This window comes from Dendrobium catenatum, unplaced genomic scaffold (genome assembly GCF_001605985.2).
Source record: "Dendrobium catenatum unplaced genomic scaffold, ASM160598v2 original_scaffold_3772, whole genome shotgun sequence".
In the NCBI taxonomy this organism is placed as follows: Eukaryota; Viridiplantae; Streptophyta; class Magnoliopsida; order Asparagales; family Orchidaceae; genus Dendrobium; species Dendrobium catenatum.
The window spans coordinates 219,943-236,982 of record NW_021322233.1 but is presented as its reverse complement, the minus strand read 5'-3'; the positions used below and the strand labels follow the sequence as shown (position 1 = coordinate 236,982).

General features: G+C 33.7%; 1 protein-coding gene across 1 annotated transcript; it reads left to right on the top strand.

Annotated features, from left to right (window-relative positions):
• The first annotated feature begins 3,288 nt into the window (after nt 1-3,288).
• LOC110109729 lies at nt 3,289-4,308 on the top strand. Its single transcript, XM_020840926.1, has one exon. The coding sequence runs from the start codon at nt 3,289-3,291 to the stop codon at nt 4,306-4,308; it is 1,020 nt and encodes a 339-aa protein (XP_020696585.1).
• Nucleotides 4,309-17,040: the final 12,732 nt, after the last annotated feature.

Genomic DNA, 17,040 nt, shown 5'->3' with positions numbered 1-17,040 from the left:
TGAAGAAGGGGAAGTTTTAGAAATGGAAACTTCGAACTGTTTTAACAATGCCAAGCCCGAAGAAAGCAGAGAGGTTCAGAATAATGCAGATCATGGAAATACTGTCAATGGTGAAATTAAGAACAATGTAGATCTGCTGGTTTCATTGACAAGCTGAGGGAAAGTTAAGCTTTCAAAAGAACTATGATCTTTTGGTCCAGTGGAAGCTGATCAAAGAAAAAGGAAAGGAGAAAAAAAGAGTAATAAAATGATAGGGGATCATTCCCCTGTTATTTTATAATGACGTCCATTAGCTTCTGGAATTGTAGGGGGGCTAGAAAGAGGGAGGCCTCCCTATATCTTAGGGAGTATTTTAAAGACAATGATTGTTTCTTTATTGGTCTTACTGAAACAAAGATTTCCTTCTTAGAAAGACAAGACATTGATTCCATTATTGGAGTTGATTGGGATTACTACTTTCAACCATCAGTTGGGTTATCAGGTAGGATTTTGGTGCTTTGGAAAAGATGTTTGGCCTCTTTTGAAGCCATTGAAGTTTCATACCAATTGATAATGGGAGATTTGAATATCAATACTTTAGGTAGCTAGAAGGTGGCTACTGTTTACGGTGGTAAAGATGTTCAAACCTGCAGAAATCTTTGGCATTCTCTGGAAGTTGGTATGCAGGGTGATACTCCAGCTTTAATTGGGGGTGATTTCAATTGCATCCTTTCAAAGGAGGATAAGAAGGGTGGTAAGAGGTTCCATTTCTCTTGTGGACCTAAAGAGATGAAGATGTTCCTTACGAACAATGATCTCCATGATCTTGATTATGTAGGACCAAGATTCACTTGGTGTAATAACAAAGAAAGAAATTCAAGGATTTGGGAGAGATTAGATAGATGCTTTGTAAACTCTATTACTTTACAAAGAATTCCTATGGCCAAGGTGATACATCTTTCAAGAATTGCTTCAGATCATGCTCCAATCGTGTTAAATTTGGTGGAACCACAGAACTAGAAATCTAAATTCATTAGATTTGAAGATAGTTGGAAATCATATCCTGCGGTTTGGCACATTGCGATTAAGGCATGGAGAAAACTTGACTATGGTTCCAGTTCTGAAATTATGCATAGGAAATTAAAGAGAACCTTGAAAGCTCTTTACTTTTGGAACAAGAACAAGTGTAAGGAATTGAACTTGTTGAAAGAAAACTTGAAAGAAGATATTCTAAAGCTGCAGTTAGAAGAAGCTAGTAGTGAAAATTTCTATGCTGATAGACTAAAGCTTCTTAGAAGTAAGGTGCACGAATTAAATATTACTTTGGGTAGATTAGCCACTTGGTGGAACCAAAGAGAAAAAATCAAATGGCATCATGATGGTGACAGGAACTCCAGGGATTTTCATCAATGTGCTTCGGCTAAGAGAAATGGTAACCTTATATGGCAAATCAAAAATGAGAATGGTTAGTTTGTAGAAGATTTCGGACAAATTGAAGATGTCTTCCATGAATTTTTCAGTAAAAAATGGGCTTCAAGGAAATGTCAGCTGTCAGGCTGGCCTTCAATTCCCATGAACCTGCAGCTTTCGGATGATGAAGCTGACCTCTTAAAGACTGAATTCACCAAAGAAGAATTGATAAAAGCAGATTTCAATCAAGGTAATAACAAGTCTCCGGGATTAGATGGCATTACAACATCCTTTTTCAAAATTTTTTGGAAAATTGTGGAAGAGGATAGTTGGAAGGCAATTGAAAGTTTTTTTAATACTGGTTCTATGCATAAGGATTGGAAGGATACGTTAGAAGTCTTAATTCCAAAGATAAAAAATCCTACCATGCCGTCTAACTATAGGCCTATAAGCCTATGTCAAACTACCTACAAGATTGTGGCTACTATGATTTTGAATCGAGTAACGAAATGTATTTCCAAATGTGTAACTGAAGAACAAGCTGCTTTTATTAATGGTCGCTCTATGCGGATCATTGCCTCATTACTCAACAGATTTTTCATAAGCTTAGAGTCACAAAAAACAAAAAAAGGTCTTATGTTAGTTAAGCTTGATATGGATCAAGCTTATGACAATATGAAATGGGATGCTTTAGAACAAGTGTTGCAGATGTTTGGCATGCCGGTGAAGATGATTGGGTTGATTATGGAATGTGTTAAAGGTGCCATAATTTCTTTCATCATCAATGGTAAAGCTTCCAAGTGGATCGCTGCTGCAAATGGGTTTCGTCAAGGTTTCCCTCTCTCCCCTTATCTATATATTTTGTGCTCTCAATTATTTTCCTTAGCCATGGCTCAAGATGGTCAGGATTTGGGAATTCAAATCTCAAAGAGATCTCAAAAAATCAATCACCTCTTATATGTCGACGATGTGCTGATATTCTCTCATGCTTAAAAAGATTTAGTCATTAAATTAAGAAGCATTGTTTTAAATTTCTATAGTTGGACTGGTTTGAAAGTAAACAATGCAAAATCTGAAATTCTTTTCAGTAAGTCCATGAAAAGAACAAAAAAGATTCGAGTAAAAAGAATTCTGAATTTCAAAACAATTAAAGAGCTGCATTACCTTGGTGTTCAGCTACTGCTTAGAAGGCCGGTTAGAGCGGATTTTCAGTTTCTCATTGATAGTGTTCTGCAGATATTAAACTCTTGGGGAGGTAAATGTCTTTATTTTGCAGGAAAACTTATCCTTGCAAAGACATCGCTTCTATCTCTTACAAATTTTGGTTCAACTCACAATATGGTACCTAAGAAAGTTCTTCAAGAGATAGATAAATGCTGCAGAAATTTCATTTGGAACAAGAGAAATGGTAAGAAGGTGATGCATTATGTATCTTGGAATACTCTATGCAAATCAACATATAAAGGTGGGAGGAATTTGCATTCGGCTGTTGATAGAGCTGGGCTTCTTAAAGCTAGATTAACGTGGAGGATGATTCAAAAGCCTGAGTCTTTACTTTCATGAGTGGTTACAGCCAAGAATGGAGATGATGTCTGGAATATTAAATACAAGAGTAACACCTCTATTGCTTGGAAAGTGTTAAATGAAGGAGCCAGATATTTGAAACCTCTCTTGAGGTGGAGAGTAGCTAATGGTATAAGCATTGATGTTGTTAATGATGTTTGGTTATTAGATAAGAGTTTCAGTGAATGGCCTATCATGGCTGAATGCTTGGGGTTGGAGGGTTTAAAGCTAAACCATTTTATCGATTCGAATGGATCTTGGAAGAAGGAGGAATTGCTCTGTTATTTTAATGAGGATATGATTCCTGTGATTATATAAATCAAGATTGAGTATGAAATGCTGGAGAACTTAATCGACGAAATTCATTCCTTATTTCGCAAAACCATTACAACAAGGGCATATGAAACTCACTGCAGTAGTAAGAAAGATTATGAAGCAATTTCTGGATTTAATAGCTGGTTGAAAAAATTAAAAATGATGGCTCGTGTGGAAGTGTTTTTGTGGAGATTAAGTAGAGGTGTTATCCCAACTAATGAGTTCTTGAAATTCAAAAAAATCTATAATGATGATCAGTGCGTTAGAGGATGTGGAGAAGTTGAAAATCTGTCACATATAACTACTATGTGTAATCATCTGCGGGAAGTGCTGAAGAAGATCCATGAATGGGGTATTTTTGTTTCAGTTTTTAACTCAATGGAGGATTGTCTTAGTGAACTTAAACGCCTCTCTATGACTGCACCAAATGTTGTTATTCCTTATTGTAATGCTGTGTATTGGAATTGGAAAAACAAAAATGAGGTGGCTCATGGAAAGGATGCTAATATGGTTTCAGCAACTGCAGCAAATGTGTTATCCACAGCTTACCTATCTTTTAATCCTCTCATTGCTAGCTGGGGTGCTAATCTCCCTCGGGAGTTTCAAACTATTTGGCACCCTCCATCGCAAGGATGGATTAAGATCAATGTTGATGCGGCTCTTCTATCTTCTTATAATGCTGGCATTGGAGGTTACTTTAGAGATGATAAAGGCAGATTATTGATAGCCTTTGGGGAAAACAGAATTCATTGGGACATAGCAAATCTTGAGCTAGCAGCTGTGATTTCAATCAGGAAATTCCTACATCCATGGATGGTTGAATTCAAAGGACTCATAATAGAAGGTGATAACATCAATGTTATCAAATTCATTCAAGATTCTTTGAATAAGGCGAAGTGGCAAAGCTACAACCGGATAGAAGAGAATCTTCTATTCTTGGCCGATTTCAATAAGGGAATTTTCAACCATATACATAGAAATGGTAATAGAGTAGCCGATATGTGTGCTACTATGGCTTTAGATTACAAATTTTTTTTTTGATAGTTTTTCTTTTACAAACATCCCTTCTTCTCTAGGCTATCTTTTGAAGAAGGAATCTGAACATTTGCTTTAGTTTGTATCTTGTTTTCTTTCCCCTAATGCATCCTCTATTGCAATCTTCAAAAAAAAAAAAAATTACCTATCACTATACCAAAAGAAAATAGTTAAAACAACGAAGGATTAAAACACTACACCAAGAAAACTTAAAAATCTTAGTAGAACTCAAGGTGATAAGTTTTGACGATTGAACGCCACAAAACAAACATGTAGGTTCTTTTTAAAACCAAGAGGGACACAAAATCCAACAAAAGTGTATTATCTGAAAATCCAAAAAACGATTGAATCTCTCCCCCTCCTAGTCTTTGGAAAATCCAAAATAAAATCCATTGAAATATCAAGCCAAGGTTCATTAGGTACAGAAAACGTGATGCACAAATTATGGAGATTTGACTTAGACATAACCGATTTACATTTTATAAACTTCTTACAAATTCTTTCCACATCACATTTCACGTGAGGCGAAATAAATGTTGATGAAAAATTCTTAAAATATTAGCTTCACAAAAATGTCCCATCAAAACACCACCATGGGCTTTTCTCACAATCATTTCAAGTAATAAACCTTAAACACATAGTTTAACTTCTCGAAATAAAAAGTTTTAATGCTTATAAACAAATAAAATGTCACTCTTTTGCATGCATTGAAAACATCACCAATATCAGAATCTTGAGTATATAGATCATTAATTAAATTGAAATCAAACATTTTCGTATCAAAAATAGAAATTAAGACATACCTTAGGGAAAATGCATCAGCTACCACATTTTCCTTACATTGCTTGTATTATATCCCATAAGAAAGTATTTCAATGAGTTCCAACCACAAGGCATGACATTCATTCAATCTTTTCTACCCTTTCAAATTCATTAAAGATTCATGATCTGTATGAATCACAAATTTTTTTGGCCAAGGTATTGCAAATTTTTCCAAGCCCTCACCAAAGAATACATCTCCTTATTATAAGAATTCCACATGTCGCGTGCAAATGCTAACGTCGTGAGTTACTTCCACCACTGTTGAGAGTCCTTAAAGGAGGATTTCTATTTTTGAAAGGCTATCACATCAAGTAGTCCCAGCTACCAAGAGGGTTATATATGGCGAAAGAATTTCTATAGTGATGGCCAACACCACTGCTGAAGCTTGCTCATCAAGAGGAAAGCTAAAAAGAAGACAGAGAAGAAAGAAGAATGTTTAGTTCCAAGCTTCCGTCCTAATAACCAGAAGTAACCATTCCTACTTAGAATGGGTTTGTGGGCCTAAAATGGGTAAGAAGGAATAAATCCACTGGGAAGCTAAAGAAGTAACCCAAGATAACATTCACCTCGATGGTCAACCCCTTGGAAAATCTTTTAGGGGATCCCATTACTCACTAAACCTAGTCAAGGAAGATGTCAACTTGAAACGCATTCCACGGGTTAAAGAGATATTCTTTCCAAATTAAGAACCAAAGATTTAGTTATGCCACTGCTCAAAAAATTGAATCTAAAAAGGAGAGGAGGAAGAAGAAGATGACACCATGGACGTCAAAATAGTTTACTTGGTGAGGCATGTCAATATTGATAATAATGCCGATTATGATGATGGTGGAGATTATGTAGATTGGTAGACACCACCTAAATAAGTTCATCAATGCCACCATGAGACTGGGTATGTCTCCGATAAAGGTGGCCACTGATAAGGAGGAGAAGAAAAGGCTGAGAGGAATCCTTTTAATGCTGAAGACATCAGCTGAACAAAAAGTTGAGTAAGATGATGACCCAAATGATAGTAGTGATGAAGATAACTGCTATCGCAGGCCCTACACCATCTACTATGGCCGACCTTCAAGACCTCCAAGCGCCTAAAGTATCAGAAATATGAGGCAACCTTGAAGGTGGTCATGAGGTGCAGAATGTCATTCGCAAGCTTAATCTATAGAACATTTTCAATATCTCCGCACGTGTAATGGCTATATCGTTGAAGGGAAAAATCACAAAAAAGATTAAGGCAATCATAACCATTGATCAGGGTGAGAAATTCAGGGGTAAGGGTTACTGGTATCCTATCAAATACGACTAACTATCATACCCGAAAGAGTATTCTGTGTCAAAGTTTAACACATTCATTGGCAATAACAACCCTATTTGATTGAAAAAACTTGAGTTTTGAAAATATTTAATTTTCTTTAAGAAATCTGACATTAACTTTTAAATTTTAATTCTAAAATAGAACGTACCATCAGAAATGATATACCACCTCGAAAAGTGAAAATAAGGTTTCTTAATGGGGTTCATATTTAGAATTATAAATTACATTTGAGAAAGAACTACATATGATCCTGAAGGATCAAAATGATGTTCTACTAAATATTTGACTATTATAGTCTAGATGAAGGATCATTAATTTCATATTTGAATTCATGATAATAGAACAATATTTCTTCCCAGAATAAGAAGGTTGTCTTCTCAGCTCCTTTTTTGTCTCCTAGGCCTAATGGTTTTACATTTGAATATTCAAAAAGTTCCTGGGACATTCTATAACCTATTTTTATATATTTATTTTGTGTTATTTCTCTTCTTATAAAATGCCTAGGGCTGCTAATGTTTATGCTATTGTTCTCATTCCTAAAAGTGCCCATGCTTCTTTGATTAATTGTTTCAAACCTATTTCTCTGTGTGATATTTTTTTATAAAACGGTGGCTAAAATTTTGGCTTATAGAATACAACTTATTTTGCCTTATATTATTCACCTTAGTCAATCTGGCTTTATAAAATAGAGAATTTCCACTGATAATATTTTATTAGCTTCAGAATTATTAAGGGACTTCAATTGTTGTACTGATGTAAAGTAATTATATGCTAAACTTGAAATTCATAACTCTATCGACATCGTTATTAGATTTTTTTTTAATAGACAAGCTAAAAATGGTTTTTCTGATTGTTTTATTTCTTAGATTAAAGATTGTATTGAGGAAATTTTCTTTTCCATTGATCTTAATGGTTCCTTAGAAGGGTTATTTTGCTCCTCTTCTCGTCAAGGTTATCTTCTATCTCCTTAGTTATTTTGTATAGTGATGGTTGATTAACTTAATTTGATATATGATATATCTTTGGATACTAATTTTTAGGGAATAGTGGCTGCTGATAGCTATATTTCTCATTTACTTAATGCGGATGATGTTTTAGTTATTGGAAAAGCCTTGGCTCTGAATGCAAACAAATTATATGATATTTTGGATTATTTCTTTTTTTATTTTGCTTTCTTTATTAATAATAATAAAAGTTTGACAATTTTTACCAAGGTTACTATTTTTTCGGATAGTATTTGTCAGATTTAAAATATTTCTAATTCTCAACGTAGTATGAAACATTTGTGTATTCCTATTTCTATAAAAAGGCTTATTGGTTCTAATTTTAAATTTTTTTCTTAAAAAAGTTTTTGATTTGCTTTCTTTTTGGAAGGCTATGGAGCTCTCATTTACGAGGAGACTTCGATTTCTTAAATTTACTATTATCAATAACATTACTTATTGGATTAGAGGTATTGTTATTCATATATTTCGCCTTAGATTTATAATGTTTTCTCTTTCTTTCTTTTTCATGATAATGCTAATGCTAAGAAAATGCATATTATAGCATGAAAGGATGTGTGTAAGCCAAAGTGTTTTTGGGGTCTAGGTATTCCAGATCTTGTTTCCTTATTAAATTTTTTTAGTTGTTCTATTATTTGGAGGATTTTAAATGAGATTTAGTGAGAATAAGAGGAAGAGAGAGTACGAGATATAGAGATTGAGAGAGGGTGAGACATAATGGGAGAACATGACTAATAGAGAGTGAGAAAGAGTGGGAAGGATAGAGAGTAGAAGATAGGGAATGATACAATGAAACAGGGATATAGAATGTGTGTGAGAAAGTGAGAGGGTGAGAAGCTAGGCTAGAAAGGGTGAGTAAGTGAGAGAAGATGTTTTAGAGGGATAGGGAGGGCGTTGGAGAGAAAAGGAGTGGAAAAAATAGTAGGTGAAAGAGGAAGAGAGAGTAATAGAAAAGAAAATATAGATAAAATTAAACAAAATAAAGAGAGATATTTCTTGAGGGGTTGGGTGTAAAACATCTATTTTTTGGAAGATAGTGAAAGGAAGACAGAGAAGGAGAAAGAGAAGGGGATAGAGAAAAAAGAGAAAGAGGGAGAAATGTTGGTGAGATAGAGAGAAATAAAAAGAGACTGATTGGACGAGGGAAAACAAGTAATTAAGAAGATAAAGAAATAAAAAGAGATGGAAATATATTAAAGAGAGAGGGAGGGAGGGAGAGAGAGAGAGTTGTAAAAAGAGATGGAAACAAGATAGAAAGAGGGAGAGTGTGGTAGCACGAGAGTAATAGAGAAGGAGATATGTGTGAATGGGTTTGGGAGAGAGAGATTTAAATATAGAGTCAAGCAAGAGAGAGTGTGATGGTGATAGAGAGACGGAGGGACACTATGAGAGAAAACTAAGATAAAGTTAGAGAGAGAGATAGAGCGAAGAAGGAAGTGAGAGTGCAAGAGTGAGATAGAGAAGACTAATTGTGTGTGTGAGAGATAGAGAGAGGGAAAATTATAGGGATATTTTAGTGGAGAGGATGAGAGAGAGAAGAGATTGTGAAAGAGAGAGATGGGGAGATAATGAAAGAGAAAGAGCAAGAGAGGGGCCGATAAAATGATAAACATAATGTGAGGAATATATATATATATATATATATAAGTGATGCAAACTAATGAATTGGACATGATAAACATGCATATGAAAATGAAGCTAAAGATCCTTTAATGTTTCCTAGTGGCCCAATTATAAGACTCAAAGTTAAATGTTTCAAGGAAGCTATAAATGTGTAAATCAAAGAGAAATGGGCTGATCCTTAAATAACCAAAATGATTTAAATAGTCAAACTCTAGTCTATGTCATCAAAATAATTGTGGTGGTTAATCTTTATGGACTTTCATAACTAATAAGGAGGTAATTAACGAGGCTCATTAATAAGTATGTATTGTTAGGAAAGTTGCTATTTGCATATTTTACATTCTTGCAACTTGTATAGTTTTGATAATTCCAAATATTATTATTTTATGTCTTGTTATCTTCTAACATTTTTTGGAAGATTTGTTTTTGCTCTTGTGTGGACTAACGTTTTAGGACAATCGAACTCCAGACAAACGAAGACTTCAAAATAAATTCATCATGAAATACTCTATGATTTGAAGCTTGTACTTTTCTTTGAAATAAAATTGAAAGGGAGTGATTGTAAATTGAGTGAATTAAAACACACACTTAAGGAGATCTTAAATATTTTGTATTGATCGTACGGGACGAACATAGTTCGTACGGGAAGATCAGGTCAGTTATCTCCTCGTAAAAACAATGGAATGAATAGGAACTGAAGAAAAATATTTTTTCTAAGTTCTGATCGTCCAGGACAAAATATTTTTGTCCCAGGACGAAGGGAACCGACTATGGCAGTTTCTAGCAATGTTCTGCAGTTTTCGGAACCGACCTGTGATATAACTGTTCGTACCGGACGAAATATTTCATCCCGGGACGAACCTATTTCATCCCAGGATGAAATTGGTTCATACTGATGCACAAATGGTTTGTACGAGACAGCTTTTTACACAGTTCGTCCGTACTAACTCAGGTTCGTACGGGACGATCCAGTGCGCAGAAAAACATGATTTTAGCAGTTTTTTGGACGGTTTTTCTTGTCCTTTCTATATAAAGAGTCCTAGAAACTATTACAAGTACCTTTGGAGTTGTTTTCTCCTGAGAGGGATCATTAAGTGTGAGTGTTTGGGAGATATTATAAGAGTGAAGAGTGAGAGATCAAATGAGGGGTTTGTGAGGGATTCACAAGGTTACTTGAGGAAGAAGATCTCTTTATTTCTGCCCATCTCCTTTGAAGGCTCACAAGTGAAGTTCAACAACATCGGTCCGGTTCTCTACCGACACTTGGAGAGTGTAAAAGGATGACAAAGTGTATCTTTGACAGTCATTGTGTCTTCGTTCTTTTGGAGAAAACTAGAAGAGAGAACTTGAAAGGGAGAGAGAAAAGAGTGGAGTTTGAGAGGGAGAAGATCCTTGGAGGAGATTTCAAGGGAGTGTGAAGGTGATATTCACACGGTTTCTCCAGCGAACTTGCACCAAAGTACCATCAGATTCAAGGGTCATCTTGAGGAAAGTTTTGGCGGGAAGAAGATCTCTTTGGTGTCAAAGAATCCGGCTACTCCGCCGCACCAGGGAAGGTGAAAGTGATTTTGTACAGGCTTCTCCGCCTTGCGTTGGGGGGCAAAAGGAGAGCCACTTTAGGGTATTACTGCAATACTCGGAGGGTGCCTTTGGGGAGTGGACGTAGGTCAAGGTTTGACCGAACCACTATAAATCTGGTGTGTTCTTTCTTATTTTTCTTCCACATTTAATTTCATTGCAAGTTGTTTACTCTGGTTGAAAAGTTTATTTTTTAAACTTTAAATTTAACTTGCATAAATAATTAAAAAGATTTTCTAAAAATCCAAGAGTATAAGTATAATTTTTAAATTACTAATTCACCCCCCTCTTGGTTAGCCTTGGGACATTTAATTAGGCTTAACATCCTAATTCTTATTGAACGAGTTCCAACAAGTGGTATCAGAGCTTTATTTCAAAATCATAAGTTTAGACTACTTTTTGAAAAACGAGTATGGCTTATTTTAGAAACCGTAAAACTTTAGAAGGATATTCGATTGCTATACCACCTTTATTTGAAAATATTTCTTTTGATTTTTGGAAACTTCGAATGTCTACTTTCTTATAATCAATAGATTATCGAATGTGGCATATGATTCAAAATGGTTATTCTGTAGCGTCATGTATTATAGATGGAATCAAAACTGATATCCCTTTTTCTGAATTGAGTAAAGTAGAACAAATTTATGCTAAATTAAATGCTAAATGTATGAATTTTGTTCTGTGCTTTAAATTCAGAAGATTATATAAGAATCTCTACATATACTACCAGCAAGGAAATTTGGGATAGTTTATGCATTACATATGAAGGTACTAGTGAAGTCAAGCAATCTAAGTTAAATTTTTTGATATATGACTATGAACTCTTTAGCATGGAACCTTATGAGACGATCTTAGACATGTATATTAGGTTTATTCAAATTGTAACATCATTGCATGCTTTAGATAAAGAATTTTCAAAATTTGAAATAATCAATAAAATTTTACGTTGTTTACTTGACAAGTTTGATGCCAAAGTTGTTGCTATTTGCTAATTAAAAAATTTGAATGAATATTCTATTAATAATTTGATTGGCTCACTCATTGCCTACGAGCAATATTTGGGTCAAACACTTTTGGATGCAGGTGAAACAATAATGCTAAAAGCGGAAGACATGGAGAAAAGTTGCTTAGTTGGTGAGGAAAGCGATGACTTAACAAGAAAATTGAAAAGTCCACTAAAGCACAAGGATAAGCATCAACAAAAGTGGAATAAAGGTAAAAATGATAAGAATGTTCAGATTTCATTAAACATTATTTGCTTTGGATGTAGGAAATCTGGACATTTGAAAAGTCAGTGCCCTAATTTGAGAACTCTTCCTGCTAAAGAAAATGGCAAAACTAAGCAAATTATAAGATGGGAAAATAATGAAAAGCAAAAAATCTCTTGGGCAGATCTAGCTTCTGAATCATCAGACCAGGAGCAAAATGATGTTTAAACCCTTTGTTTATGTGTTTTTGTGTGCATGTTTTTTATTTATTGTATTTTTTATTTTATTTGTTTTATGTGTTTTTCTATCTTTATTTTTTAGTGTTTTTATATGATTTTAAAATGTCTTCACATCTGATTCCCTGTTTTAGATCGATCGTGCAAATTTTTCTAGGTATTCTATTCGTACTGGATGAAAATATTTTGTACTGTACGATTTCTGTAGAAAATTGATAGTTGGTTTTGACTGATTGCGTATTGTTTAATTTTTCCAATACATCGTACTGTATGATCTTCTGATCATCCTGGATGATTTGTATTATTTCTTCTGTATGCATATAAATGGCTATACGTGTAAAATGTTGAGAACGAATCTTTTTGTGAGATATTTGAAATGTGATATGAAGATTTTTATAGTTTATGTACTTGTGATTTGTACATGTATTGCTTTAGATCTTTTGAATATTTAAGTGATTTTGTTCTATGTTTGAAATGTTCGTTAGCCTATACGAAAATCCCTAAAATTTTTGATCTTACAAGTGCTATACTTTGAACTGCAACATAAAATTGAATTCATTAGAAAATCTAATTTTTCTAAATTTAAGTTGTGTTTATAACTTAATATTATTAAGATTGTCAATTTCATGTCTCTTATTTAGACTATATTAATTTTAATATTATTATTGCAATTGTGATGTTTTCTTATTTTGTATTTCACTTATCAATTAATATTTATGCACTTAGAAAGATTTGAAATTTTAGATTATTGATTTTGAAAAGAATACAATTACTCTTGAAAATTATACAAATGTACAAAAATCAAAAGAAATGCGCAAAGATTTGCAATGTGAAAAAGAGGCACAAAATAAATCCAACAAGTGAAAAGATGCACAAAAATGTGCCACAAAATTAAAAAAGATGCGTAAAGCGCCACATGTGGTAGTTATTTCTTTCCTTAATTTGTTAATCTCTTAATTCAAATTGATCTTATGTACATTTATATTACATATTGAAATATGAAATATAAAACTTTTATATCATCATTTTTACAATGATTTTCTCTATCTTAAATGTCAAAATATACTCATGTTTTGATAAATTCTTTTTAGTTTCTATGCTATATCTCTTCTTAAATTCTATGAATTTTATGATTTGCCTAATATTTTAATTTTATTTGCATACTTTATATCAATCACTTTAAAGGTTAAATTTTTAAATGATTTTCATATGTATGCTTACATTTCTAGTCTTTTTCTTCTTCACTTTTTGATGTTGTCAAAAAGGGGGAGAAATTGTTTGTTGTGTCTTGTGTATTTGTGACTTATGTATTTTTATGTTTTTTATTTGTTTTATCGTATGTTTTCGTATGTGTGTTTGATTGTTTTTGTTTTATCTTTTGTGTTGTTTTGTGTTGTATAAAATTTTTGAAAAAACAATTTTTTTTTTGAATTCAAATGCCTCCTTATTTTCATGAGTTCATCATTTTAGGAGGAGTTTAGGAGATTCGAAGAATTTCAAATTATACAAACAATAATTATTTTGCCATCATAAAAAAGGGGGAGATTGTTAGGAAAGTTTCTATTTGTATGTTTTATATTCTTGCAACTTGTATAGTTTTGTTGATTCCAAATATTATTATTTTATGTGTTGTTATCTCCTAATATTTTTTGGAAGATTTATTTTTGCTCTTGTGTGGACTAACATTTCAGGACAATCGAACTCCAGACAAACGAAGACTTCAAAATAAATTCATCATGAAATACTCTATGATTTGAAGCTTGTGCTTTTCTTTGAAATAAACTTGAAAGAGAGTGATTGTAAATTGAGTGAATTAAAACACACACACTTAAGGAGATCTTAAATATTTTGTACTGATCGTACGGGAAGAACATAGTTCGTACTGGATGATCAGGTCAGTTATCTCCTCGTAAAAACAATGGAATGAATAGGAACTGAAGAAAAATATTTTTTCTAAGTTCTGATCGTCCAGGATGAAATATTTTCGTCCCAGGACGAAGGGAACCGACTATGGCAATTTCTGGCAATGTTCTGCAGTTTTCAGAACGATCTTTGACATAATTGTTCGTACCAGTCAAAATATTTCATCCCGGGATGAACCTATTTCATCCCAGGATGAAATTGGTTCGTACTGATGCACAAATGGTTCGTATGAGACAGTTTTTTACACAGTTCGTCTGTACTAACTCAGGTTCGTACGGGACGATCCACTGCGCAGAAAAACATGATTTTAGTAGTTTTTTGGATGGTTTTTCTTGTCCTTTCTATATAAGGAGTCCTAGAAACTATTACAAGTACCTTTGGAGTTGTTTTCTCTTGAGAGGGATCATTAAGTGTGAGTGTTTGGGAGATATTGTAAGAGTGAAGATTGAGAGATCAAGTGAGGGGTTTGTGAGCGATTCACAAGGTTACTTGAAGAAGAAGATCTCTTTGTTTCTGCCCATCTCCTTTGAAGGATCTCAAGTGATGTTCAACAACATCGGTCCGGTTCTCTGCCGACACTTGGAGAGTATAAAAGGATGACAAAGTGTATCTTTGACAGTCTTTGTGTCTTCGTTCTTTTGGAGAAAACTAGAAGAGAGAACTTGAAAGGAAGAGAGGAAAGGGTGGAGTTTGAGAGGGAGAAGATCCTTGGAGAGGATTTCAAGGGAGTGTGAAGGGGATATTCACACGGTTTCTCTTACGAACTTGCACCTCAGTAGCATCGGATTCAAGGGTCGTCTTGAGGGAAGTTTTGGCGAGAAGAAGATCTCTTTGGTGTCAAAGAACTTGGCTACTCTGCCGCACCAGGGAAGGTGAAAGTGATTTTGTACAGGCTTCTCCGCCTTGCGTTGGGGGAAAAAGGAGAGTCACTTTGTGGTATTAGTGCAATACTAGGAGGGTGCCTCCGAAGAGTGGACGTAGGTCAAGGTTTGACCGAACCACTATAAATGTGGTGTGTTCTTTCTTATTTTTCTTCCGCATTCAATTTCATTGCAAGTTGTTTACTCTGGTTGAAAAGTTTATTTTTTAAACTTTAAATTTAACTTGCATAAATAATTAAAAAGGTTTTCTAAAAATCCAAGAGTATAAGTATAATTTTTAAATTACCAATTCACCCCCCCCTCTTGGTTAGCCTTGGGACATTTAATTTGGCTTAACATCCTAATTCTTATTGAACGAGTTCCAATATGTATTTGCTAAGTTCCAAGGATATTAAATTGGAAATGGACATGTCTATGACTTTGTGGTTTAGGAAGTTTAAATATATTGCATCTTGTCACTTAATTTGAATCTACTCACTTTGTTATTTTAAAAATGTAGGGACTATTTTTTTTGTTAGTGTTTATGTTGTCTTAAAGATATATTAATAGATTTACTTATCTCCGAGGGTTATTCCAAGTATATAATTGTTTTATTATGAATTTGATAGGTATTTTTAGAAAAATATATTATTGTGAGATTTTGTGTTCCTCTAGGTTCCTAAAAGAACTAATAAACTTATTAAGTTAGCTTATGGCATTCAATCATTGAAACTTATCACATTGACTTTCTGAGAGGTTCTTAGGTTGCATTCCAATCTTTCATATTTTTCATTTTTCATCAGGTTGGGTAACGGGTTAAGGCTCCTCAACCTTTTTCTGTAAGATCTAGGACTTCAACACAATCTTGTATTAGGTTTCATCAAATTATTGGTGAAGTTCATATCATCTTGGTATCAAAGTTTTAGTTTTTAAAATAGGTATAGCTATCTTTTATTTTATTTTTTTTATATTTGTTATTCCATGTTATAAAAAAAATAAAAGATGAAAAAAGGTAAAATAAAAAAAAAGAAAAAGAAGAAAAGAAAACAAAAGAAAAAATAAAAAAAAAATTGCTTAAACATTATTTATCTCTTTAGTCAAAATTCATGACATTTTTTTATGAGTTTTGGTGATTTATCTTTTTGAATCATTGTTTGACTATGTCAAACAGTTTATCCAGTTTTATTAAGAACTAAAGAAGGCAGAGAGAGTGAAATACAAGTGCAAATGTATCAATTCTTTATATATCCCTACACCATAATATCTTGATCCTCCACCCCCATTCTTATTTTTATTAGAGGAAACATGACCATTCTTACTATTCAAATGCGCCTCCCATGCTTCGATTACCAACCCATCGATTACATCTTTTCTTTTCTCTCTTGTAGTCTATTTGGGAGACCATAATCAATAGTTTTGGGATACATTTCTGACCGATTCTTTCGCTAAGAAGATGGAGATGGTTAAGTCAACCAACAATTCTGATATTGGAAGTGAAAAGTCATCCTTTGGACATGCTTTGTTAAGATCTCACATGTCGATACATATGTAAATCTAACCATTCTTCTTCTTGACATGAACGATATTGGCGATCTAATTAGCATTTTTTTTCATGGATGAAGCCTGCCTCTATGAGCTTATTGGTTTCGACAGTCACTTATTCCTCAATCTCCAATCTCATTCTCCTTGGATCTTATTTAACGGGTGTTGCATCTAGTTTGATGACCAATCTGTGAACTGCTATATAAAGGGATAAGCTGGTTATTTCAACATATGTCAAGGCAAAATAGTCCATGAATTCACAGAGATGTTTTTTTATTTCTTCTACTTTATCTTCTAGTAGAACGTCACTGATGAAGGTAGGATAAGGATATTTCTCTGTCCGAGAAGATATAGTTGAAAAGCGATGAGATTTCTTGGAGGATTCTTGAAGATGTCAAAAATCGAGCATATTACCTATAGCAGTCTTCTTTGAGACCAAGTTTTAATAATTTCTTTTTTATTTTTTATTATGAATCCTTAGGGGTACACACTAGATGTCAAAAATTATATTTTGTTTATGTGATCGCGACCTCTCTACGCCATCGGTGTATTTTTTGAGTTTTAACGAGATTAGGTTCTAGGTGAATTTTTAGAAGGCAGATTAGGTTTTAGATTACACACTACTTAGAG

Excerpts from the sequence above, each read along its gene's own strand:
- LOC110109729 (XM_020840926.1), top strand. The coding sequence starts at position 3,289 with ATGCTGGAGAACTTAATCGACGAAATTCATTCCTTATTTCGCAAAACC.